Source organism: Euprymna scolopes, chromosome 31 (genome assembly GCF_053919585.1).
Source record: "Euprymna scolopes isolate OS-2025 chromosome 31, ASM5391958v1, whole genome shotgun sequence".
Taxonomy (NCBI): Eukaryota; Metazoa; Mollusca; class Cephalopoda; order Sepiida; family Sepiolidae; genus Euprymna; species Euprymna scolopes.
Window position 1 is genome coordinate 68,534,427 of NC_136512.1, and position 27,644 is coordinate 68,562,070.

At 34.9% G+C, this 27,644-nt stretch overlaps 1 protein-coding gene across 5 annotated transcripts in view; it reads left to right on the forward strand.

The window, feature by feature from the left end:
* The window catches only part of LOC145255808 (transmembrane protein 160-like), a 60,448-nt gene that overhangs the window by 16,707 nt on the left and 16,097 nt on the right, over positions 1-27,644 (forward strand). For 4 of the 5 annotated variants that reach the window (XM_080114497.1, XM_080114498.1, XM_080114496.1 and 1 more), the window contains exon 2: positions 27,041-27,373. In XM_080114497.1, the coding sequence (XP_079970623.1) occupies positions 27,056-27,373 (318 nt within the window). In that variant the 5' untranslated portion in view covers positions 27,041-27,055. Of the gene's footprint in view, positions 1-26,193; positions 26,597-27,040; positions 27,374-27,644 lie in introns of those variants that run through there. The other variant, XM_080114499.1, reaches the window with a different exon arrangement.

Sequence of the window (27,644 nt, forward strand, 5' to 3'; positions counted from 1 at the left end):
GAACGGAAACCATATTGCATGTCACTAAGGAGGTTATTCCTGCTGAGGTGGTTGACTACTTCTTTATTTAATATGGATTCCAGTAACTTACTCCTGACACACAAGAGACTTATTGGTCTGTACTGAGAGGGGGATGATTTATCACCTGAGTTCTTAAATACAGGGCATACTGATGAGGTTTTCCAGGGTGTTGGAAAGCACTTCTCCTTAAGGCAACGCTTAAACAGTTTTGTAAGTATGGGGGCAATTCTGGTCGAAGCTTTTTCAACACTATAATTGGAATACTATGTGAAGGTTGCCTGTATTTTAAGTGAAAGTGTTTCTGTGGAATGAATTGGATTCGAACTTGGCACACCCAAACTGTTAGTCCATGTCATTAACTATGTAGCTACCATCTCCTATATCAGGAGATAGACAAGGTTATACTTATTCATTTATTTATTTATCTATTTAGAGTTCCTAAAAAACGTTAAGCTAATACGATTGTATGTTATAACTATACCGGCCGTTTTTTATGACTTTGTTCATCAGTTTTTATAGTGCCGACACTTTGTGTGTGAGGAGAGAAATATAAATATTACATTTATCGATGATTCATCCCATCTGATCTGATGTCCGGGTGGATAGAGGGTGGAAATTTTAATAGAGGCGTCGCGATATTATATTTCTATCAATCTGTCTGTTTGTACATTCGATTTTTTCTCGGAAAATAATGGGCTGATTTAGCTGAAATTTTGTATGGACTTTTGTTATGATAAGGTGCAGCGAATTAAGTATTATGGTATTTGTTTGATGCACAGTTTGGGATTAATAGAGATTAGTTAGCACAATAAGACATTTACTCTAGAAGTTTGGCATAAAGCACTTATTCTAAGTCAATGGACTATAACTTTTGCCTGTTTTTAACGGGATAAAAAGTTGAGTCTATATTATATTTCTTTTAGTTTGTCTGTATGTCTGTCCATTCCACTTTTTCTCTGAAACTACTGAGTCGATTTGAATGAAATTTTGTATGGACCTTTGTTATGATAAGATGCCATGAAGTAAATGTTATGATATCCGTTCGATGCACAATTAGAGATTGATAGGGATTAGTATTTAATGTAAAAATGAGCACAAATGTAATCCTATTCAATTATCAATTTGGCTTAAAGCACTCGTTCTAAGTAAATGGGATATAACTTTTTTCTGTTTTTACCAAAACGTCTAAAAAGTCTGGTCCGTATAATAATACGCTAAAGCATTTCGTATTTGTACGTATGTTATCACTTTTTACACATATTTAAAAAAAAAAAAAATGAGATCACTCGATCAGCAAATTATGATATTTGGTGATTAATCTGATGTCACTAAGGTAAAAAAGAAAAAAAACCCAGACTTTACACACTTTAAGATGAATTGTTTCCAAATCATTTTGTCCTGTCGATTACAGATGATAGAATTTGAAAAAATTTATTTTCAAAGAGTAACATTCCTTTCTATTGAGTTGAAGAATATTTAGGTATTATTTTTTATGGTGAGAAGACAGAATATTTATCATTTAAAAAAGAATTTAATTGTTACAATTTTAGAATAAATAAAGACAAGTCATTGGTTTTATTTGTTTGAAGAAAATTTAACTTACAAAGATAATAGTGTGAAAACACACTATGTGATATACGTATATCTGTACGTGATGTTGCCAAGCTAATCAAAAACCTTGATTCCAGTAAAGCAACTGGCCCGGACGGTATTCCAATTATAGTACTCAAAAAACTTCAACCTGAACTAGCGCCCACACTTACAAAACTATTTAAACGTTGTCTTAAGGAGAATAGTTTCCCATATCCCTGGAAAATTTCATCAGTATGCCCTGTATTTAAGAATTCAGGTGATCGCTCATCCCCCTCTCAGTACAGGCCAATAAGTCTCCTGTGCGTCATGAGTAAGTTGCTGGAATCTGTGTTAAATACAGAAGTAATCAACCATCTCAACAAAAATAACCTTCTTAGTGACACTCAATATGGTTTCCGTTCTGCTAGATCTACAGCAGATGTGCTTACAGTTATATCTCATAGGATTAGCAAATCTCTCGACGGAGGCAACCTTTCTAGGGCAATTGCTCTTGACATATCTAAGGCCTTTGATAGGGTATGGCATAAAGGTTTACTTCATAAGATCTCTAGCTATGGTATAGCTGGAAATGTCTTCTCAATTATTAAATCATTTCTTTCTGATAGGTTCATAAGAGTAGTAGTTGAGGGGCAAAAATCAGAAGCCCACAGTATTAATGCCGGTGTCCCTCAGGGGTCCATCCTGGGCCCAACTCTTTTCCTGATCTACAGTAATGATCTTCCAAATCACATCCTTACATCATTTGTAGACATTTATGCTGACGACACTACCATTTATGGTAGCACATCTAAGACAGTAAACGACCAAGTTCTCTCCAATTCTCTCTCCTCTGATCTTGAGCATGTAGTACAATGGGGAAAGGAGTGGCTGGTTACTTTTAATGCATCTAAAACCAAGCTTCTCTCTTTACATCATCAACATTCTGATCCCCATCTGGCATCAATTGAAATGAATGGCTCTCGTCTTCAGGAGGCCTCAAGTTTTGACAAGCTTCTGGGCTTGACCATTACTCCTGATCTTAAATGGAACACGTACATCAAATCTGTTGCCAAGGCCGCTGGAAAAATGGTGGGATCTTTCTATCGATCCAGTAGATATCTCACTGCTGATGCAATTCTCTATTTATATAAGAGCCAGGTACGTCCAAGGATGGAATACTGTTGCCACATCTGGGCAGGAGCTGCTAGAAAGGATTTGTCCTGCCTTGATAGAGTTCAAAATAGACTTCGTAGCCTCGTAGGAGATGTCCTTTTCTCTTCCTTGCAACCTCTATCTCACAGAAGAGATGTTGCGAGTTTGTCTCTGATGTATCGTTATTTTCATGGAAAGTGTTCGACTGAGCTTCAATTTATGGTCCCCCCTCGCCAAACTTTCACAAGAAACACTCGTCTAGCTGTAAACACTATCAATAATTCCCCCCACTCTTTATCTGTGCCTAAACCTAAACGTAGATTCCATGAACAAAGCTTTTTTATTAGAACTGCACGCCTGTAGAATTGTCTTCCGTTTTCCTGCTTTCCGGCTGACTACAATATGGTTGTGTTCAAGTCTAACGTAAATAAGTTCTTGGTGAGCCGTTCCATATAAGTTATCAAATTTAACAAATTTTCATTACTAATGATTATTATATTGTCCAATGTCTACTGTACACTCTTTAACCCTTATCCTTGAGTGGCCTCTTGGCCTTGATAATGTGTTGATGCCTATGAAAAAAAAAAAAAAAAAAAAGAAAAAGTCCAATGTGAACAAGTTCTAATTGAATCGTCCCCCTAAGTAATCCAAGTTACAAAATTCCCACTGTTTACTATGCTAAAATCACAATGACTAATGTATACCTATTAACCCTTATCCTTGAGTGGCCTCTGGGCCTTGATAAGTGGTGACACCCATGTAAAAAAAAAAAAAAAAAAAAAATTATTATTTTTGGCAAAAAAGGCACATTCGTTTTATGTATCTAAAGAATCTCTAGAAAATGGCCACCAGTCTGTAGCAGAATGAAAACATCGATGATCATATTTAATGTTATTAATGCCTACTAGACACTATCCTCGAGTGGCTAAGGTTTCTCTGTACATGGGTTTGTCAGGACAATTTCGAATGAGGATACTTTTTCCCTACAAGTAACTCTGACTAAAAATTCAAAATAAAATAGTATTTATCTCCTCCATACGGCTAACCAACATTGGCTTTTACAAGGAATGGTGCACCTTCTCCAAGTGATGTTACCTTAAGTAACAACATGAAGCTGGATACTCCACTAGACCAGATGTATTCTTGTCCTGGAATCCAGTAAGACCAAGAGACTACAAAAAAAAAAATATATATTTTTTTTATTACATTTTCACCCCAAACAAGGCACATTGCCACTTAGATGTAGGGGGCTACTATCAGGGACATAAGCTACAGGGGTATTATGTGGGGAGTTGAGCAGAAAGATGTTGGTTCACGTTACACTTGAACTTCTGCATGTCAGTACAGTTGGAGAAGCAAGAAACCGGAAGGGAATTCTAAAGTCTAGCGGTTCTGGGGAAGAAACTACTGGAGTAGAAGGCTCTATTGCATCTAGGGATCTCAACTGTGAAGGGGTGAGATTTAGCTGCTTGTCGCGTTTGTCGGGGTATTTACGTTGAGGGGGTACAAGTGCTTGCAGTTCATCGGAGCATTCACCATTAAAGTACTTGTAGAACAGGCAGAGGGATGCTATATTTCGTCGATGAGACAGAGACTGAAGCCTAGATGACAGTTCAGGACCTATGAGGTTGGCGACTCTCTTTTGAACCTTGTCTAGGAGCGAAAGACTAGTAGCAGATGCACCAGCCCAAATATGACAACAATACTCCATACATGGGCGAATGGTGGCCTTATAGAGGTACAGGATACTTTCATGTATTAATAGCTTTCTAGCACGGTAGAGAGAACCTACCTTCTTCGCAGCAATAAATGGTCAATTGAGGAGATGAAAATTATGTTCTCAACTTCTTTACTAGCTCAGCATTTGTGAGGTTAAGGAAAACTTTAATGGAATATTCAAATATCTATTTATCTCATATAGCGATCAAGTTTTAGCATCAGGAAGTGGGCTAAAACTTGATTTCTGAGAACTTCGAATAAAGTAAAATGAAATGGTTCTAAATTTTTTAGATGAGGGTTCATTGTTTATATTACTTGTTTTGATTGGACTATTGTTCTCATCTTTTGCATTATCTTTGTGCAACGTTTCAGTTGATTTAACCCCTAACCGTCATCAGGCATGTTGGATGTTGTCTTGGAATAGACAGGAGAAAAGTTACTGGTCCTGTAAATATTTTTGTATTCTTGGAGTTGGTCTTTGTTTTATGGATGCGGTATCGTATCTGTGAAAAAAAATTGGTTGACAAAGGGGAGGCAACTCTAATAAAGGTCGATAGCACAAACCAAAAAAAAGAAAAAAAAAAAAAAGAAAAAGTTACTAAGCAGACCAAACTTAGAAACTAATAGCATTTGAGAACCTCTAATTGTAGGAAAAGCAAAAATTGTACACCCTTAAAATTTTGGCAATGGAAGGGAGATAATTCCCTGTCGATCTTCAGGCGATTAGCAATAAATAAACCCCTTCTAAAAAGGACGTAAAGTCTGGGATTGTGAATCTCTTAGAACTGCATAGAACCATACTTCAGATCAGCAGAGAAGAAGGCCACACCAGCATTCTGAGAGGCTGTTTGTCTGATTTTGGGATGAAATAGCCACCCCAGACGGTTGTGGACTCAAAGATAATCTACAAGAATAAACTATTAGCAAGCAGCCATATTTTGAATATCCATCATGAAAAAGTGTTGGCCAAGCAAAGACATCCTCCATAAGAGTCAATTGTTTCTTATTAAGAAACAAATGACTCTTACATGGAGGATGCCTTGACCCTGAGAGACATTTATCATTAAAAAAAAAAAAAATGACGATTATTCCATTCATTTAAATGCTGTCCTGCCTGGTACATCTTAAGGCATTCATAAATTCATTGTTGCTTATTGGATAATTATTATTAGCAGTAAATTATATAGATTGATATAAAAACCACCATGGAATTTCCATGCTAGTAAAAATAAATCTACATTTCCTTCTCTTTGCAAAACCTGCGGCCATTTTGAATTATCAAAGAGTGGCACAGTTATATGTTTTGTTTTTTATTTGGAGTGTGTGAGTGGGGGGGAGTAATCACTGATTTATTTGCTTGGTCGCAGCCTGTATGCTTTTTTTTAAATTTACAATTGATAACTGAATAACAGCTTGCATTTTTGTTGATTTTTCACGCTTAAGATTTTTATAACAACATTCTTAGTTGCATCCATGTACCTTTTTAAATAGGCTCTGCCCATTCGTTGATAGTTTGTTGCATTTTTTTTTTTTTTTTACGAGGAGAGTCACTGCTTACCAGGGCCTGAATGTCACTCGAGGATAAGGATTACTGTATGTCAGGTAGTCAGTGAAACACCACTATGTGATATGTAGTGGTGGAAATTTGGGTCAAATTTGATAATTAAAGAGGACAGCTCAATAAGAACTTGTTTACATTGGACTTGAAAGCAGCCCTGCAGTATTGTTTTCTATAGACGGTTAGTTCAAGGAAAGAAACTTAAATGAAAGAAGCTCATGGAATTTTCGATTAGTTTTAGGCACAGATAAAGCGTTACAGTTGTGGTAGCTAGACAAGTATTCATTGTGAATGTTTTACAGGAGAGGGACCATAGATTGAAGCTCAGTCCTGAAAATAACAATAGAGCAGAGATAGACTCACAACGTCTCTTCTGTGAGAAAAAGATTGTAAGGAGAAGAAAAGGACATTGCCTACTAGGTAGGAGAGGGTGCTCTGAGCAGTTCCTTCCCTGACGTGACAACAATACTTCCTCTTAGAACGTATTTTGACTCTTATATAAGTTGAGGATTGCATTGAGGGTGAGATACTTTCTGCAGCGATGACCTTGATGTAAATCTTCCATTTCAGGTCAAGAGTGAAGGTTAGTACCCAAAACTTGTCAAAGCAGGGTGTTTCCCTAAGACGATTGGGACCAAGTGTTAATGAAGTATTATTAAGATGAATCACATTAGGGACAGATTCTTCAAAACCATGAACAAAACTTCTTTCTTAGAACTGCACGCCTACGGAATTGTCTTCCATTTTCCTGCTTTCCAGCTGACTATAATACAGTTGTCTTCAAGTCTAACGTAAACAAGTTTTTGATGAGCCGCGGTCCATATAAGTTAACAAATTTACCAAATTTCCATTACTAACAATTACTGTATTGTCCAATTTCTACTGTACACTCTTTAACCCTTATCCTCGAGTGTCCTCTTGGCCTTGATAAGTGGTGATGCCCATGTAAAAAAAAAAAAAAAATTGTGTATGATAATAGTTAAAAAATTTTTTTTTTTTTAGGATTATGACATGCTGAAGGTTTTGGAGATAAAACAATTCAGTATTATGTAATAATAGGAAACAACAAGTACATTATAACTAGGGCTATGACAACAGCATATTCTTTACATTGTTTTGATTCTCAGGTAATTATCCATTGATATCTTATATGTTTTTATGTACAATGATGTGGTTCTCGGTTGATTAACTGTGTCAGATATATACTCGAGAGTCAAAACAATGAAGACGACATGCTGTTGTCATAGCCTAGTAATTACACTTTTTGCATCATAAGTGATATAAAAAAATTTATCATTAAGCATGCTGCCATTTTTGTACATTCTTTTGAAGGTTCAATCCTCGGTGTGGGCGACTGAAAATACAATTGCGAATTACTTAGGACTTCTGTCCAGTCATGGCTGATGGAACAAGAGCAGGCTAACTCTGTGAATTAAATAAAGGGTTCTGTTTAAAATTCTGCGCAGATTCCCAAGTTCGATAAGATATACCTGAAGAAGGTCGGAGGTTACATTGACCGAAACTATGTGAAAATGACACTCAAGATGAAAACAGTAGTCTGAAGAATCCAAATAATCTTCTATCTACTCTTATATTAAAAGAACTTTGTGTGTGTGTGAGTGAGTTCCCTATGGACTCCTAAAGGCTCGGCAAATTTTTTTGAAATTTTGTACAAATGTACTTTATGTGCCTGGCAGTGTTCTTAGATAGGCATTGTATCGGAATGTTTTCGATAATTATCGATAATCAAAAAAACTTGATGAAAAAAAGGAAGAGGTAATTTTGACCAAAGTTAATACCTTATACAGTGCATTTGAGAAGTTTTATTACTGTACAAGCAAAGAGACCCAGCATATAAAATCAACAGTAGGTTTTTTGATATGACAGAGGCGCGTTCGAAATGAATGTTTCTGTTTAAAGCACAACTGAATCAGGATAATTTTGCATTTTAAACTAATTCAAGCCGTTATATATAAAAATAAATTTATAAAATCAGCAGTAGGTTCTCTACGGTGCAATGTAAACTACAATTTATTGTAGACTGTCACTGTGGGGAGGCATATGAAACTTCCTCCCAGTGCACCACGATGGATCTCCAAGTAGAGCAGGCAATCAATCGATTAATTGAAAAATGGTCAATTTAAAAAAAAAATTTTTTTTATTACATTTTCACCCCAAACAAGGCACATTGCCACTTTGATGTAGGGGGCTACTATCAGAGACATAAGCTACAGGGGCACTATGTGGGGAGTTGGGCAGCAAGATGTCGGTTCACATTACACTTGAACTTCTGCATATCAGTACAGTTGGGGAAACAGGAACCCGGAAGGGAATTCCAAAGTCTAGCGGTTCTGGGGAAGAAACTACTGGAGTAGAAGGCTCTCTTACATCTAGGGATCTCAACTGTGAAGGGATGGAATTTTACTGCTTGTCGGGTTTGTCGGGAGTAATTACGTCGAGGGGGGTACAAGTGCTTGCAGTTCGTCGGAGCATTCACCGTTAAAGTACTTGTAGAACAGGCAGAAGGATGCTACAATTCGTCGATGGGACAGAGGCTGATAATAAAATATGGGAGAGTGAAACATTCATTGATAATCATTCAATCCCGGGCAACGTTGCGTCTCTCTGCTAGTATGGATCTAATTATTTCTCTTTCTTTGGTTGCGGATTGCATTGAAGTTAGCATTTGTATTAGTCTGTCCCACGTAAATACAAAGTTGCATTTTCATGCGTAGATAAAATAGATTTTTTTTAAAAGCATATCCGTTCCTATTATTTTAGATTGTTGTTCTTTCCTGCAATTAAACAAAAAAAAAAAAAGTTCCAGAATAATTTTGTCCATATCAGATAGAAATTAAATTTGTCTCATTTTTTAACCTATCTTTTAACCTTTAACATCTGAAGGGTCATTATTTTCACCAATCTTTTTCCTTTTCTCTCTTCATTTTTGCATTGTTTCAAAAAAGAAAACACACTCTCGCCTACTTGCTTAGGAATCACAGAAAAATGGTGGGTACAAAAAAATTGTTTCATTTTTTTTTTTCTTGAATAGTAAAAAATGTCTTCTTAACTATTTGTCCATGATCAGAATGCCATTACACTAATCAATGCCATAATTGATGTATCTCTTAAACATTTTTTCTCTGGGTCTCCTTATGGTATTTCTATTCAAATATCGTATTCTTTAGGGCAGTGGTTCCCAGCGTTTTTTTTTTTATATAGTGGCACACTATTGAGGTTTTAAAAATTTCATGATACACCTATGTTACACAAAAATAAATAATTTTTTACTTGTGAAGCCTTTTTGCAATCTAGATTTTTATAAAAGTGAAATCGTATGTCTGTGTGTGTGTACATTTTTCTACCAAACTACTCTGTCAATCTTCAGTCTACAGACTCGAGATTTGACATAAGGGATATTGAGATTTGGAAAAATTTCTTGAATCGGTTTTCGGTCAGAAATTTTACTGTCAAGGGAGTCAAAATTCAACGATTTGGCCTTTGAAAACTCTACCAAACTCCTCTGCCAATTTTGGGTCTAAATATTTGAAATTTTAGATGTAGGTTACTTGGACATGGATCAAACTTTTTAATTTGATTTGAGCCCAAAACAATAAATGTTCGGGGGGGGGGGTCAAAATTGGGGTCAAAGTTTTAAAAAAATTGACCTCTGTGGTCTCTACCAAATTACTCAGCCAATTTTTGGTGTAAACATTTGAAATTTTACATAAAGTGTATTCAGACATAGGGCAAGCAAGTAATCAGATTTTGGCCGAAAATTGGGCTGCCAAGGAGTCAAAGTTCAAAAGATTTGACCTTTGTGGTCTCTAGCAAACTATTCTGTGAATTTTGGGTCTAAACATTTGAAATTTTACATAGAGGGTATTCAGACATATAGCAAGCTTTTTAATCAATTTTGGGGCGAAAATTTGGTTGCCAAGAGGTCAAAGTTGAAAGAGTTGACTTTTTTAGACTCTACCAAACTCTTCTGCCAATTTTGTCTAAACACTTGAAATTTTAGATGTAGGTTACCTGGATATGAGTTAAACTTTTAATATATATATACATATGCACATAAAGTTATGAACAGTACATAGGAGTCGAGCAAAGCCGGGTTGAACTGCTAGTAAAATAATAAAAAAAAAATAAAAAAAAAACAAAGATTACATAAAGAGAATTTTTATTCACATAAACGACGTTTTTTATCTTACAATCTGTGTATTTAGAAATCGTTTTGGTATCGAAATCAGGTCGGAATTATTCAATTCCAGTGCCGATCCCCAATGATTTGAAAAACTTCTGATATTCTGATTAATCGATGCCACCACTAATATAAACCATAGAAAAACTTACCAATTAATATGTACAAACCGTTTAGATTTCATAAATTCAGTGATTTTGAATTAAACGGTGTCATCATAATTAAAAATTAAATGTTACTTTATTAAACAAAATGAAATTAAATGGCTTGTACCTATTATCACAACATATTTTGCAGAATCCTAGACAAGAAATATCAATGTTTTTTGGGGGTGGGGGTATCTGTCAAGGAACTAGATAACAAGATGCAGGATTTTTTTTTTCAAATCTCTCTCTCTCTCTCTCTCTCTCTCTCTATATATATATATATATATATATATATATATATATATATATATATATATTTACACAGGCATCACCGCATTATCAAGGCCAAGAGGCCACTCAAGGATAAGGGTTAAAGAGTGTACAGTAGAAACTGGACAATATAGTAATCATTAGTAATGAAAATTCGGTAAATTTGATAACTTATATGGAACGGCTCATCAAGAACTTATTTACGTTAGACTTGAACACAACCATATTGTAGTCAGCCGGAAAGCAGGAAAACGGAAGACAATTCCACAGGCGTGCAGTTCTAAGAAAGAAGCTTTGTTCATGGAATCTACGTTTAGGTTTAGGCACAGATAAAGAGTGGGGGGAATTATAGTGTTTTCAGCTAGACGAGTGTTTCTTGTGAAAGTTAGGTGAGGGGGGACCATAGACTGAAGCTCAGCCGAACACTTTCCATGAAAATAACGATACATCAGAGACAAAATTAATACGATAGCGTGTGTGTTATTTTGTATGTCACGCTTACATCTTTTTTTTTTTCAAGTGACTGTCGTTTAATTATTATGACCTTCCATTTATTGTAATAAATAATTTTTATCAAGAATTCTTCATAAGTTTTGATTTTGATTATAGCCGAAGGAACTCAGGTAATATATATATATATATATATATATATATATATATATATATATATATATATATATATATATATGTGTGTGTGTGTGTGTGTGTCTGCGTGTCTGCGTGTGTATACCTTTTTTTTTTCTTCATAAGTTTTGGTTTTGATTCCAGCTGATGCATCCAAGTACTATGGATATATTTTTTAATTTTTGAAATTACAACTTTATAAGATATAAGAATCGATAGAAAATTGACTCTATAGTAATATATACAAAATCTGCAAGAATTAAAATATCATATTTAAGCGTATTTTACAACTGGGCCCTGCCGGGCGTCCCTGCTAGCTTAGATAAACACTTTTGCAGTTCTAACAAAAAAGCTACAATAATATCAGGGCATCTCCATTTATGCTAACATCCACAAAATACCAATTTCGTATTACATATGAAAGAGTTCGCTGTGGAATTTCCACAGGTCCGGCTAGTAAATAAATTATTAATTTTTTTTTAAATTTTCGGTCTTATGAGCCTTCCTCAAGGTGCTACAGACATTTTTGTTTTGTTTTTCATTGCAGAGATCTTACAGTGTTGGCGAAGATAATCAATATCTTCCAATCTTGTTAAAGAAACCGTTTTTAATGTCCGATAGGCATAGTGTGATGTGTAGTATACATGTTTGTTTTATTTAAAAAAAAAATTTTTTTTAATGAAATTACTAATTTTAAGTTTTTAGAATTTTAAATTATTAGGTTGGTGCAAAAATAATGTCATTTTGCCACTTCTACAGAATTGGGACGAGATTTTTGTTATCGATAAATGGAGTTTTCAGAAAAAAACCAATGGTTTCAACTGATTTTTTTCATCAATTCTAATGAGTTACAATGGTAGTTTCCAAATTATGCAGTCGAAATTGCATGAATATTACTGAATTATTAAACAAAACAACTTTAATCATGTTAGCAGGTGAAAAATTGCCACCATCTTGTTTAAATCAAAACAGAAAATTACCTCTGTTTTTAACTCTCCTGTGTCTTATGATCATTTTCATCAAATTCTATTATTTTTTTTCTTTAATAAATAATTTTCTGCCTTATCGATTTTCATAATTTTTGGATATAATCATCTTAAAAATATGAGAAATACGTAGATACCATTGTTTTCATGTGAAATTCAGTTTTATGATTTCCGAAATTTCGTCCCAATAGTGTAGAAGCGCCGTCGTCTTTTATCAGATATATATATATGTAAAAAAACATTATTTTTGCACCAACCTAATATTACCAGCATTAAAAAATATTAATATTAAATTCTGTTGTGATTAAAATAAAAAATCTAGTGCTGTCTACAGAAATCAAACTGTCTGAAGATATCTGCTTTCTGACTTCAAATGCATCAAACGTTGATGCTGTTGTTGTTCTCCATTTCCCTTTGCAAAACTCAATCATGTTCTGCAAAGCCAACAAATTTCCTCTATAAAACAACCAAACGAAATGCTATGATAAATATTTGAAGATATAAAAGAACTTGAAGCATAAAAACTTTTATCAAAATGACCGAATTTGGCATTAAATAACCTAAAAAAGGCTTGATATGCCATAAAACAAAATAATCACACTAAGCTAGAGAATTGTTAAAAAAGTATGGCCTATTTTTTAACTAAAAAACTAAAACGTTAAAGAGCTATCAAGACGGAAACAGGATCTTTAGTGCTCGAGAATTTGTTTTCTACATAGTTGTTGCGGCGCCGGTCGTTCGGGGACAATCGACCCAACAACTAACAAGGTAGACACAGGCAAAAAGGTAAACAGCAAAAAGGCAAAGAAGAATGACAGACACAGGTTGTTTGGTTAAAAACGAGGGTTCGCTTTTTTTTTCTTTTGATCTGGGTGCTGGTCGCCTGGAAGATCGCACGTCACTGGAGGCTTAGGTCTGGAGGTCTGGAACAGGTACTCTAGATGTAGTGTGGTTCAGGGTTGCTCGTTGGGTCTGGAACAATCAGTTGGACGTCAGGGCGATCCAGAATGGACGGTGGACACTGAGAATGCAGGGTCAATGTTAAGGAACGGACAACACTGAGAACGAAGGGGTCAGTGTTAAGGAATGGACGACACTGAGAACAGAGGATCAGTGTTAAAGGACGGACGGTCAGTAGGGAGCCAGGTGCAAGCGAGGTTGCAGACCGGAGGAACAAGATGCGAGCGAGGTAGCAAATCAGAGGTGCGAGGTGCAAGAGAGGTTGTAGGCTGGAGGAGTGAGGTGCAAGCGAGGTTGCAGGCCGGAGGAGCGAGGTGCAGGTGAGGTTGCAGGAAAGCTGCAGGAGGAAGCTAGAGGCACTGGAACGAGCTGGAGGCACCAAGGGCTGGAAGGCTGCGGGAATGAGCAGGAAACCGCTGGAGTGAGCTGGAAGTGCTGGAGACTGGGAATGAAGTTCGCTGCTGGTAGGTCTCAGGAGGCAAGCAGTAGTGAATCGCATTAGTAGAAAAACTTATTAGCCCTGATAAGGGCTGGTTGTTTAGCGCTGATAAGAGCTGTTTGAACTGCTGCTGAGACGGCTGCTGTCACTGCTGCTGGAATCCTTTGGCGCTGGTGGATTCAGTTGACATGACTGATAGCTTTGGGAGCCTCATCTTACACCCCAGCCGAGTTGCCAGACTTGGCCAAAACGAGCTGTATTCATTTGGCCAGGGTGATGTTAGTGATGTCACTCCTAATAAGACAAACAAGTGACTCTAATTAATTCTAGAACGAAATTTATGCAATCAAAAGTAGATTGTGAGTTTGTTGATTCCATTTAAATTAATTTTGTCTAAAAGCAAAAATGTCAATTTCCTGTTTTGTTGGCGTTTTGTTGATATATTTAAATTCCGACGTGTGTTGCAAAATCGATGATGAAAAGAGAAAGGGTAGGTGAATGAATTCACTGAACCCGGATATGTTCATATGTTAGCTCGTGTTTAGCCAATCACGTCCTTTGTTTGATTTAAGAGAAACAGCGGGGGAGAGGGTGTGAAGAAAGAAGAAAAAAATGGAGGCGGTGATATTGAAATCGTGACATAGTCACCACCACCATTCTCATTGCCTTTTTGCAAACTCTTTTAATGCTTTGTTTTTAAAATCCGGAGCATGCGTTGTCACTCTGAAATCGACACACCCATCTCTTACTTGTGTCGACATCAACTGCATAGGCTTCATAAACATTCAGCAGTTGCCGATGAATGTTGATCAGTTTTATTTTTCCTGCATGGAGAAATTTAATGACGTATCGCTGCTTCTGATGTAAGTCCATGATGAGTTGCTTTCTTAGAGCTTCACACTGTTAGTATCTGTAACAGAGAGATGAAACCTTCAGGTAATCATTGCATAAGTTCGATCATCATAACAATGCAATTTGCAATCCACTTTGATCCATTCAGACAGAATAAAAAATAGGCATTACTTTTGGAACGTCCCTCATAAAACAAAAAAACAAGTATGCTTTTTCAAAACATTAGATAATTAGTATTCTTATTTTTTAAATCAAAATTTGTTATATCAAATTTTGTAATTTATTAACAAAAAATAAATTTCATTTTTTTTTTCAAATCTAAAAAAATGTTATCATTGTTATATTTTGCTGTGATAAAAACAAAAACACGTTTTTTTTGTTTTTTTTTTAAGAATATAATCACTAATTACAGGTACTAATTAATTTTCAGCACAGCCATGAATTTGCCGACTGCAACCCCTTGCAGAAGGTAACACCCTACCTCCAAAACATGTTCATATGTGATGCCTTAGGACAACATCCTAGTGGCTGAATGATTTTTGCATTTTGGCCCTTACTAAATGAGAGATCAGAACAGTCCAATCCCATCAGTTGGGTGGTCATGTCATGAATATTAATCTATGAGTTAATCTCCAACCATTTTATTCAATCTAATTCTTCTAGAAATCAAAACATTATTTATTTTCTTCCCAATACTAGAAGGCCGTGATTGAGGGTCAATTGTGTTGAGAACAAAAAAGAGTACTAATGCCAAAGAGTATTTTTTTTCAAAGAATAATTTTTTCTGAGAGTAATGTCAGATCACTCTCTGTAAAATTTCCTTCTACAAGTATTGATTTCTAGGAGTAATGTTACTGCTCTTGCTGTAAAATTTCCTTTTATTTTATGATTTTGGGATTAGTGCTTTTTTTTTTTAAATTTTTTGATGAGTAATGATTGTACCCTTTCAGTAAAATTTCCTTCTAAAATAATGTATTGTATTCTAAGAATATAAAGAAATTATTCTACCTATAGAATTATTATATTTGACAAATTTATTCAGCACTAGTAGGGTGACCCGACGTTGCCCAGGATTGAATGATGATATAAAATTTATTGCTTCACGCTCTCATATTTTTATCGCCATCAAAATCGATGAAATAGCCCATTTTTAAATCAATACGATTGATTGCCTGCTCTAATTGGGGACCCACCGCAGTGCACCTGGAGGAAGTTTCACATGCCTCTTGCGCAATATATCGTAGTCTACATTGCACTGTAGAGAACCTACTGTTGATTTTATAAAATTATTTTTATATATAACTAGCCTGAGTGCCCAGCATTGTCCAGGTGTTTGGAGGTGTGTGTGGAGCAAAAAAAAAAGTGGCAGTAGGTAGGCAGGCTCGAACCCATATCGTAAAGGAGGAAAGGAACATGAAACAAAAGTGATTGTTGCCATTGCGTCCATTGCCAAAATGGAAGTGACGTAGGTTTAAATTAAGGTTAGTCAATCGAAAAGAAGGGATGACTTCCGAAAATATTGTGAAAAAAGCGACCTCTCCTTTTAGGAAAGTGCCCAGTTTAGGGTGAAGAAAATATTTTTAGCCAATATTTTGATATTTGTCGTCCGAAGGGTCGAGGTTCAAAATCATACCGATCTTGTGAAAATCCATTGCTTCTGTCGAAAGTTTTAGGCAGAAATACATACATACATACATACATACATACATTTAAACAGACAGGTAAGATTTATATTATAGAAGGCTTGTTTCATGGTTCAATTGTGCTCTAAACAGAAACATTCATTTCAGACGCACCTTTGTCATATCAAAGAACTACTGTTGATTTTATATGCCTGGCATTACTGCTTGTGCAATGATAATGGCTTGAATTTAAGTTAAAAATGAAAGAGTCAAATATCATTGTAAAATTGTGCATTAAATAACCAATAGATAGTTGATATGCCATAAACCAAACCAAACCAAACCAAACCAAACCAAACCAAACTAATTAATTTTTTTTTAATTAGTGTTGTGAGACCGAAAATTACCTGCATCATAGATTCTTCCATTACTATATTATGATGTGAGATAACACTCTCAGGGAACAGTATCATAATACCGTACAATCAGCAGGAGTACTAGTAGTATGCAGCATATATGACTACCTGTAATGGACACCACTGGATAGTAAGCTCCGCTTACTCTTTATCTTATCCCTGTAATTGTTTTAGTTAATATATCTTTCTTATTCCTAATCCATGTTCCGTGTTTTCCTTCTGTGCTCCCAACCTTGGGTCCTCATCAGTTAGTAATAAACTATGTTAATATAAACATCAAAACAACAAAACAAGACGGAACGAATAGTATTCTTTTTTTTGTTTACTTTCCGTAGAAAACCTGAATGATTTAAATATAAAATTGATTGCGTTGAGGGCTTTAATATACTAGTTTTTTCTTTTCATTCAAACTTTCAAATGTCATGGTGGTCAGCAAGTTTCTTGGAGTGAAGAGATGGAAATGTAATTGAAGCGACCTCAAACATTTATAATTTTTCTTTAGTTTTTAGATAAACATTTTATACTAGCTGACCTATGTCCTCACGTTGCCCCCAAAATAGATTAACTCAAGAAATTCCATGGCCAAACTTGACCTAAAACATTTATAATTTTTGTTTTGTTTTTAAATAAATGCTTTATAATACCGTTTACCTATTAATTAATATATATTGAAAATTACATAAAGATCCGATAATTATGATTTTTGAAAGATTTTTTTTTAATTGAAAGGATATTCACTCACTTTTTTTGCCCATCCCTAAAGAATATGATTAATCCAGGTTTTTTTTTTTTTTTCAGAAATTGTTTAATTGTTATAATTTGAATCAAATCAAAATTTACAGAAAAATAACATTTACACGTTTTTGTACAATTGTTAAACTGTTACCAATGTAATATAAGAGTATACTTAGATTAGATCCAAGTTGTCTCCCCTGAACATTACTTGCCAACAGAGAATGCATTCTTCTATTCAGAAGTATAAAAGAAACTCACTTCACGCGTTTGCGAGATTCAGAATGCCTCCTTTTTGTTTTTCTAGCATTTGACTTCGAGAACATCTTTAGTCTTGACTCCTGTCTGAGTGTGTATATATCTACATAATATTTATTTTAAATTGGAACTAGTCCTCTTTGAATATAAGCCTGGGTTCTTTAACCCCCTCTCCATTTATCTAGTGAGTGTTGAAACTAAATGCTGCATTTGGTAAATTTGAGCTTTTTCAGTTTTCCAATTTTATGGCATATATTGTTTTTAGATTTCGCTTCCAGATTTTGTTGCAAATTGTTCTTCTGGTAAACTAAGCTGTGCTTGTGTTTCTCTCACGTGATCCATGGTAACATGGATCAGTCGAAATTCTCAGAAATCAAGGAGCCCCTTTCCAAGTGGCTAACACTTGATCTCTATATGAGATACATAGATATTCGAATGTTCCGTTAAAGTTCTACTTTACCTCTCAAACATGGAGTTAGTAAAGAAGTTGGAAACATAATTTTCCTCTTTCTAATCGACCATGTAATTATGTTATAGTATATCTTCCTTGTGGTCTCTTGATCTTACTGGATTCCAGGACAAGAATTCATCTAGTTTGGTGGAGTATCCAGCTTAGTGTTGCTACTTGAGATGACATCACTTGGAGAAGGGGCACCATCTATATATATATATATATATATATATATATATATATATATATATATATATATATATATAAAAGCGAAAATGTGTGTTAGTGTGTGTGTGTGTGTGCATTTTTTTCTGTATGTCTGCCAAAGGCTTCTTCGGTCGGGTCACTCCTTCTTAAAACTTTTTATATACCCCCTAGATAATAATATCTACCGGTTATGACCAGGGGTCGCATCTATCTTTAATTTGCCCGATTTTTATTTTCGAGTTTTTTTTCAATCGTCGCGTCTTCGTTATGCTTTTCAGTAAAAAAAAAAAAAAAAAAGAATGCTGAGGTGGGGGAAATAGAAACCAGCTTGCAGTGCCAAACTTAATAAGGTCAAACATCACGCGACTTAACTTTCTCGCACCTGTCAATTTCACTTTATAAAGGTTAAATTAAGACACTTTTCACTTCCTCTCTCCTCGTGGCCGAGATGGTTAGGTCTCAGGGTTTTTTTTCCTTTACTTTTCCACCTTCGCGTCAAGGCTTTGGGTTCGAGCCTACTTTCCTACTAAAACTTTTTTTTCTTTTACACATTCAAACACCCGGCCAACATTTTTTTTAAACAGGGTTGTTTTGATCCACACCCCCCTCCCCCAACACACACACCTCCAAACACCTGGGTAACACCGGGTACCCCTGCTAGTCTATATATATAAAAGCGAAAATGTGTGTGGGCATTTTTTTCTGTATGTCTGCCAAAGGTTTTTTTTCGGCGTGCTTCTCGGCTTTCTCGCTCATTCTTATAACTTTTTATATGCTACCGAGATGTAATATCTATGATTTAAGAAACGACTCAGCATGTACCTTTAATTTAGGCAACTTTTATGCGCGATTTTTGCCATATTTATTGGCCCACACATATGTCATTGGTTTTTCAGTATAAAAAAGGAAAACTGAAAAAAAAACCTCGGCGGCACTCGTGCTTTGATCAATGTCGGTGAAAACCATAATATCAGACAATTGCTATTTTGGGCTACACCCAACAACTTGAGGAGAGAAAAGAAAACAAAAAAAAACTGTCTTGCAGAAATAGTTTACTGCGGAATAGCGTGATATTTGATCTCAATTTGAACTCATTCACTTTTTAATCGCGAAATAACGTCTTACATTGCTTCCGTCACCATAGTGCAGGTGTATATCGTCAGCCTATTGGCCTCAAGGCTCCAGATTTGAGCCTACCTATCTCCCTTTTTTTTTCTTTTACACCTACAAAAGATTTTTTTTTTCCATTTTTAAAATCGCTATTTTTTTGTTTTATTTTTTTAAATTTAACATCGTTTTTTTTTATATTTAAACCGGGTTAGGCTTCTATTTTGTTCTGCTTTACCCCCCCCCCAACACACACACCTACAAACACCCAGGCAACGCCGGGTACCCCTGCTAGTCTATAATATAAATCTCACTTGTCTATTTAAATGTATGTTTGTATGTCTGTCTTAAACTTTCGACAGAGGCAACAAATTTTCATGAGATTGGTATCGTTTTGAAGCTCGACCCTTTGAATGACAAATACTGAAAAATTGGCTTAAAACATTAATTCCTTCACCCTCAACTGGGCACTTTTCTACAAGGAGGGGTCGCTTTTTTCACCGATATTTTCGAAAGTCATCCCCTCTTTTTGATTGACTAGCTATAATTTAAACCTATGCCACTTCCGATTTGGCAATGTACGCAACAGCAAAGATGTCACTTTTTTTTTCACATTTTTTCCTCCTTTGTGGTACAGGTTCGAGCCTGCCTGCCTACTACCACTTTTTTTTTTTTTTACTCAACACACTCTTCAGCTTAATTATATCTTTTTTTAAATTTTTCTTATCATTTTTTTTTTGTGTTAAAGAAAAAAAAAATCTTCCGTGTATATAAAAGGCAAAATGTGTGTGTGTGTTTGTATGTCTCGCAAGAACTTTCGACACGGGACACAGATTTTCACCACATAGGTATCAATTTAAAGCTCGAACCTTCGCCCGACAAATATCGAAAAATTGGCCAAAAACATTAATTCCTTCACCCTAAAATCATCAGTTTTCTACAGGGAGGGTGTAGCAAAAACCGTCCTCTCATGACAAGTTCGCTTCTATGCATGCGCAAATGATGTCGGAACCTGATTTAGTTTAAATATTTAAAAAACCGACCCAATTTTGTCAACGTCGTCTTAGCTCACTTGATTAGAGGTCGGCGTCATTATCTAAAGGTTGTAAGTTCGAATTGTGGTGTGAGGTGTCTTTTTTTTCTTTTCTTTTCGATTTTTAAAATTTTAATATTGAAACAGGGTTATTTAAGCCATTTTTCACGTTCTATGTTTTTTGGTTAAGTTTTAACGGTCGTTTTTCTGCTTTTTTTTCCATCACATTCACGTTTTCTTTTTTGTTTTTCCGATTTTACATTTAACATCATTCGTTTGCCTTAGTTTTGTTGTGTTCTTTTTCGATTTTTTAAAGTTTTAACATTTTTTTATATAAAATATTTAATAATTTAATATTTAAAAATATTTACTTCGCTTATTCTTATGTTCTGATTACCCCCCCCCCGCCCGAGTACACACACCTCTAAATACCCGGGCAACGCCAGGTACCCCCCACTAGTAATAATATAAACAGTGACTCCACACTTTCCACAGTTCTATCCTGCCTTGATGAGGTACAAAATCGATTTTGAAATCTAGTGGGGAAGAAATCTCTTCTCTTCTTTACTCACAGAAGAGACGTTGCTAGTCTCTTTCTACTCTATAGTTATTTCCATGAATGCTCCAGTCTTCAGTTTCTCCTTGTAAGACATTCACAGCAAGAACTCGTCCTGCTACCACAAAAAAATAAAAATGCTTAACATTTTACTTCAGTCGAAGTTCTCAGAAATCAAGGAGGTCCCCTTTCCTTAACTTGCCAAACTTTCATAAAAAGCACTCGACTAGCTACAACCACTATCAACAATTTCTTACACTCTCTATCTGGGCCTAAATCTAAACACAAATTCCATGAACAAAGTTTCTTTCTTAGAACTGCTCGCGTGTGAAACACTGTTCCACTCGTCTGCTTCCTGGCTGATTACGATATGGTAGCCTTCAAGTCCAATGTAAACAAGTTCTTGTTTAGCCATCTCCTTAAATAATCCAAATTCTACCCAATCTATACCATTAATGATTATTACACTACCACCTTACATTCATCCAATCTCTACAAATTCTTGTCATAAACAATTAGTAGTTCATACCATTGATCAAGGTTGGTACTTCCATAATGTTCCTTATCTTTCAGCTAGTAATCATTTCTGTCTCATTAACCTTTATCCTCGAGCAGCTATTGGTCGTGATTAGTAATGACTACAATAGTAAAAGAAAAGTTCTTAAATTGGGGTGTCACCACTGGATGCATTTTTATTGCTGACCTATAGAGGTATGAAATGCCCCCCTCTCTCTCTATATATATATGAATAGTAAATGAAAACGTAGCACAAAAGGAAACACAAAACCTCTTTTAAAACAATGCTGAAAGGGTTTATTTCAGTGACAGGAAATTGGATGTTGTCCGAGTGAGGAAAAGGAAGAGTTTAACATTTTTTGTGCTGTTGAAGGTTGGCCTGCAGTTATCTTTGGTGAAGATCAGCAATGTTATAACATTTAGTGGCGAGGAGAGAAAGATAAGGGATGTCTCTATTTAATACTTCCTGGGTTCTCTCTGCTGACAGACAATGATTCCCAAAAGGATTAAAGAATTCCTTAGGGGACAGATGAAATCAATGTGCCCTGCAAGCTGATTGGTCAGTGTGTGGCCAAATCGCTTAGCCAAGGACATTGAGTCATGAGAGACAATAAATCTTTATTTTATTAATGACTGCTACATCACCCCCTGCTTAGGCAGAAAGTTGACAAAGGAAAAAAAGTCTTTCAGTAAATATAGCAGTTGTATAAAGCAAAAATACTAAAGAAAAATATATGTTATTTCAGTTTCCCAAATGGAGAATTGAAAGCATGTTCATTGGTAAAACTGACATCATACATTTTGTTGAAACTGACATCACGGATTTGGACAAAACTGACATCATGGATTTGGACAAAACTGACATCACGGATTTGGACAAAACTGACATCACGGATTTGGACAAACCTAACATTACGGATTTGGACAAAACTGACATCACGGATTTGGACAAACCTGACATCACAGATTTGGACAAAACTGACATCATGGATTTGGACAAACCTGACATCACGGATTTGGACAAAACTGACATCATGGATTTGGACAAAACTGACATCACGGATTTGGACAAAACTGACATCACGGTTTTGGACAAAACTGACATCACAAATTTGGACAAAACTGACATCACAGATTTGGACAAAACTAACATCACAAATTTGGACAAAACTGATATCACGGATTTAGATAAAACTGACATCCAGGATTTGGACAAAACTGACATCACGGATTTGGACAAAACTGACATCATGGATTTGAACAAAATTGACATAAAAAATTTGGACAAAATTGACATCACAAATTTGGACAAAACTAATATCACAGATTTAGATAAAACTGACATCCAGGATTTAGAAAAAACTGACATCACGGATTTGGACAAAACTAACATCACGGATTTGGACAAAACTAACATCACGGATTTGGACAAAACTGACATCACGGATTTGGACAAAATTGACATCACAAATTTGGACAACACTGATATCACAGATTTAGATAAAACTGACATCCAGGATTTGGACAAAACTGACATCACGGATTTGGACAAAACTGACATCACGAATTTAGAAAAAACTGACATCACGGGTTCGGACAAAACTGACATAATGGATTTGGACAAAACTGACATAATGGATTTGGACAAAACTGACATCATGGATTTAGACAAAACTAGCATTACGGATTTGGGTGAAATCGGCATCCAGGATTTGGGTGAAACTAACATCACAGATTTGGATGAAACTGAAATTATGGATTTGGGAAAAATTGACATCACAGATTTCGGAGAAATTGATATTAAAACTTAGGGTAAAACTTAAATCATGGATTTGTTGACACATTTGTAATTGTGATATTTCCACTGGTTTTGTTAGTTAAGTTCTGCAAGATATTTTTTCTTTGTCCTTCAATTACATTAATCGTGTGACCGTAAAGTAAAAGTTCTATTTATAATTCATAAATAATACCACACATACCATTCAACCATGACGGATTTCACGAAGGGCGTTTCTCTTTTGAATTCCACTTTTTTTTTTTTTTTAAATTGTTCTGTTCAGGTTTTATGTTTCAAAACTCAGTCAATCAGAAAACTGACCCACAATTCAAGTTGGTTTCAGTCGTTGTCCGCACCTTCTGCAATTTTCTTGTTTAACAACTCGACTAAAATGGGAGGTGACAGTGGTGAAGTAGAAAATGATTTGGACTGATGGCCCGAGTATGCCAGGTTCTGTTGTGGTGACCACCTTACGGACAACAATAAACTTTTCCACTTGCTATAAAGATCAGGACAATATGCCTCTTGGTGTTATACACAAGTTGTGCACACGTGACAGACTGGCATGCAACCACTCTCTTTGTGGAATTTGTCTTTTCTTTTTCAATATATTTGTTGCATATATGACAGACAATATCAGAAAATATCAGAGCCGGGCAAAACCATTGCTGGCAATGACGTCAACACTACATTCTGATGAAAGAATTGAGATCTTGAACAATGAAAGAAATATTTAACTCTGGATTGGAATTGCTAAAAGTTTTTCAAATCGAAGATCAAAATAAGAGAACAAATTTCAATCAAGGAATGTAAATATAAAAACTAAGCCCAAACAATCAGACAGAGAGAAGGAGCAAAGCCAGTGACACACACTTCTGCCATCATAGAATTGTTAGCCCCCTCCTCCCTACTGACCCGAATGCTCTCACCTGTCAGATTATCATTTTGTAAAATAAATAAAACTTTGTTGATTTAACAAGTTGTTGTTGATTAGAAAACGCCACGGTCGTTAGAGTGTATACATTTTGTAAAAGTGTGTCTCTAAAATATATAGACAAAATATAATAATATATTCAAAGCTGAATTTATATCATATATAAATTGGGTGAAATAAGTATCCGATACGAAGCAAAAAGTTCATTTATTTTCATTACATGAAAACAAAAACAATAAAAAAGTGCTATTCTAATGTATTTTTGTATGATAAATACAAATCTTGTATCAAAAATATTATATAATTATGCATTCACTAGATAATTGCATAAATGTCATATCTAAGGTTTAAAAAGTATCCAATACAAAGAAAAATAGTTTTAATTCGCCAAATATTTGTCATGTGATGGTTCAGAGAATTACGTAAATCCAGATAACTCTTGACGGCATATTATTTATTTTGATCAATTTAGTAGCACTGTTTATACAATGGCTAAAACTAGAGAATTGTCGGAAAAGACAAGAAAATTAATTGTTCAGCTACACATGGATGGTTCAGGGGATAGAAAAATTTCAACAATGTTGAATATCTCAATTTTGATCATCGGTGATTCGTAGATGGATGTCCTACCAGTGCACTTCAAATCTGCCACGTTCAGGGCATCCTTCCAAAATTTCTAACCGTATGGCTCGATTTTTGGTCCATGAAGTGAAGAAGGATCCACAAATAACTCGTTCTGAACTCCAGAAAACATTAGAAGCATCTGGGACATATATATGCAAGAATACAATTAGGACAATGCTTTGAAAGAAAGGATTCCAATCACAGAAACCAAGAAAAATTCCATTGTTAAGCCGATTCATATCAAGCATCGTCATTTGGAGAAACTTTCAAATTTTTGGGATAAAATATTATGGTCAGACGAAACGAAAATTGAGTTATTTGAATGAAATAATGTAAGTCATGTCTGGAGACAGAAGAACTCAGCATTTGTCGCAAAGAATACCATCCCTACAGTGAAGTTTGGAGGTGGAAGTATAATGGTTTGGGCTTGTATCTCTTCAGCCAGCCCTGGAAAACTTCACATCATAGAAGGGAAAATTAATTCTCAAATGTATCAGGCTATATTTGACGATAATCTCTCGAAGTTTGCAGAAGATTTGAACTTGCCTCGTGGTTGGATATTCCAGCAAGGCAACGATCCCAAGTACATAACAAAGACAACTACCGCATGGTTTCGGGAGAAGGAAATAAAGGTATTAGGATGACCTCAACCCAATTGAAAATCTGTGGCGAGAGTTCAAGTTGATGGTACAAAAGAGAGATCCAAAGAATCTGGGAGAACTTAAACGAATCTGCCAAGAAGAATGGGATAAAATTCCAGTTAACATTTGTAACAATCTTGTAAGGAATTATCCCAAACTTTTGAAAGCTGTTATGGAGAGTAAAGGTCATATTACTAAATACCAATACTGATTTTTTCCTTGCGTTGGATACTTTTTGAACCTTAGATATGATATTTATGTAATTATCTAGTGAATACGTAATTATATAAGGTTTTTTATATGAGATTTTTATTTATCATACAAAAATACATTAGAATAGCACTTTGTTAGTTTTTTTTTTTTTTGTGCAATAAAAATAAATCAACTATTGGCTTTGCGTTGGATACTTATTACACCCACTGTATATATATATATATATATATATATATATATATATATATATATATATATGTATAATTTTTTAATCTTTTATTGAGCCCAAAAATTAAAAAATTATATACCGCTCTATTAACATATCGAGCACTTTTATCGTTTTTTTTTACCTTATTTCCCTTGAAAAGAAATATATATATATATATATATATATATATATATATATATATATATATATATATATATATATATATATACCCTTTTCATTTCCAAGCTTATAATTTTTCTTCAGCTCATTCGTAATTAAATTCTTATAAGTGTCATAACTCATGCTGTAATCGTTTTTTGTTTTATCAGCTGGAACCATTTAATTAGGATCATTACATAGTTTTTAAACGTTTTATGTATTTTATTTATTGCTGGATTCATATCACGTTATGACTGTGTATATGACTATTACGGCTGTGACGGCAGCATATTCTTTTCATTGTTTTCACTCTGGAGTATATATCCGTTAATATCTTATATGTTTTTATATAGACTGACGTGTTTCTTGGTTGATTGACTGTGTCTTACTCTGTCGGATATATACTTGAAAGAATGAAAAGATTATGCTCTAATCAGTATATATTTGCACGTACAAGATTCATTCCTAAACTAATTAAGTGATAATTAAGAATTTTGGGACACAGTTGCTAGGCATAAGGGCTCGTAATGTGGAGTATATTTAGTTTAATTTAGTTTTATGCAAATGTGGTATAAAAAGGGTGGCGGAATTCTTTCCTGATAATTGGAGATGCCTACGATTTTTGTAAAATTTTAACAATAGGTATTTTACATCAATTAATAAATATTCCCCAAATTTCATTTATTCAGAATATTTTAAGGTGCATAAATCTCATTGAAAATTTTAGAGTGCTTAACCTCATTGAAAATTTTAGGGTGCTTAACCTCATTGAAAATTTTTCAGATTTGCATTGAATTTGATCCATAGTCATCAGATACCATCAACTAAGCAAGATTCAACGAATTTAAATTTCTTATTAAAATCCCTGAACTTTGAACCTTAAATTTTAGATATTTTCTAGGATGAAAATCATGTAATGGATTTTGATCAAAAATGGAATAAGGATTCTAGATCTAAGGTTTAGTATTATTAAAGGGACATGAAAGTGATACAAAACATTTCTGTTCAGGTAATTTATTTTACTCATCCTTAAGTTGGTATTATTCTAATCCTATTTTTTTTCTTCTTTTTTATTTTTTTACTTAGAATTTATGCCTTAGGATGCAGCCTGTACGCCTACTGATGCACCTGCAGCAACGGCCGCAGATGCTCATTCGTCCACATCTCACTAAACTGGCAGCAGCAACATTTCCGTCTTTCTCTCCGATCCATCATTCTGCTCCATCGTCCACACCTTACTCCTTCAGCCATCCGGTGCGTAAAGTCTTCCCAATTCATTCAACACACAAATCGTCACCTGCCTTGTTTTATACACAATCTCAGAAAATTTTCACCCAGTCGGCTTCCTTAAACCGGTTTGGAATCGGACGTGATCCAGAGGATGGCCTTGCAGTCAACCACGTGTCAGAATCAGCCTGGGTAAGTCACTGGGAAAGCTTTAGTTAATTTCTTAAATATTGACTGAATCATGTGTTTTATCTTCTTTTTCTATGACTACTATTATTATTATTATTATTATTATTTTTTCATTTTTTTTATTCACTCACTAGGAGTTCTTACACCTATTACTAGCAGGACCCGTTTCCTAGTATTGCCCAGAGCCATTTAAAAAAAACAAAACAGAATAGCAGATGTTAAATAGTGTGTGCAAAGTGCTACTAAAGCCAAATTTAATCTCGATTTTGGGTTA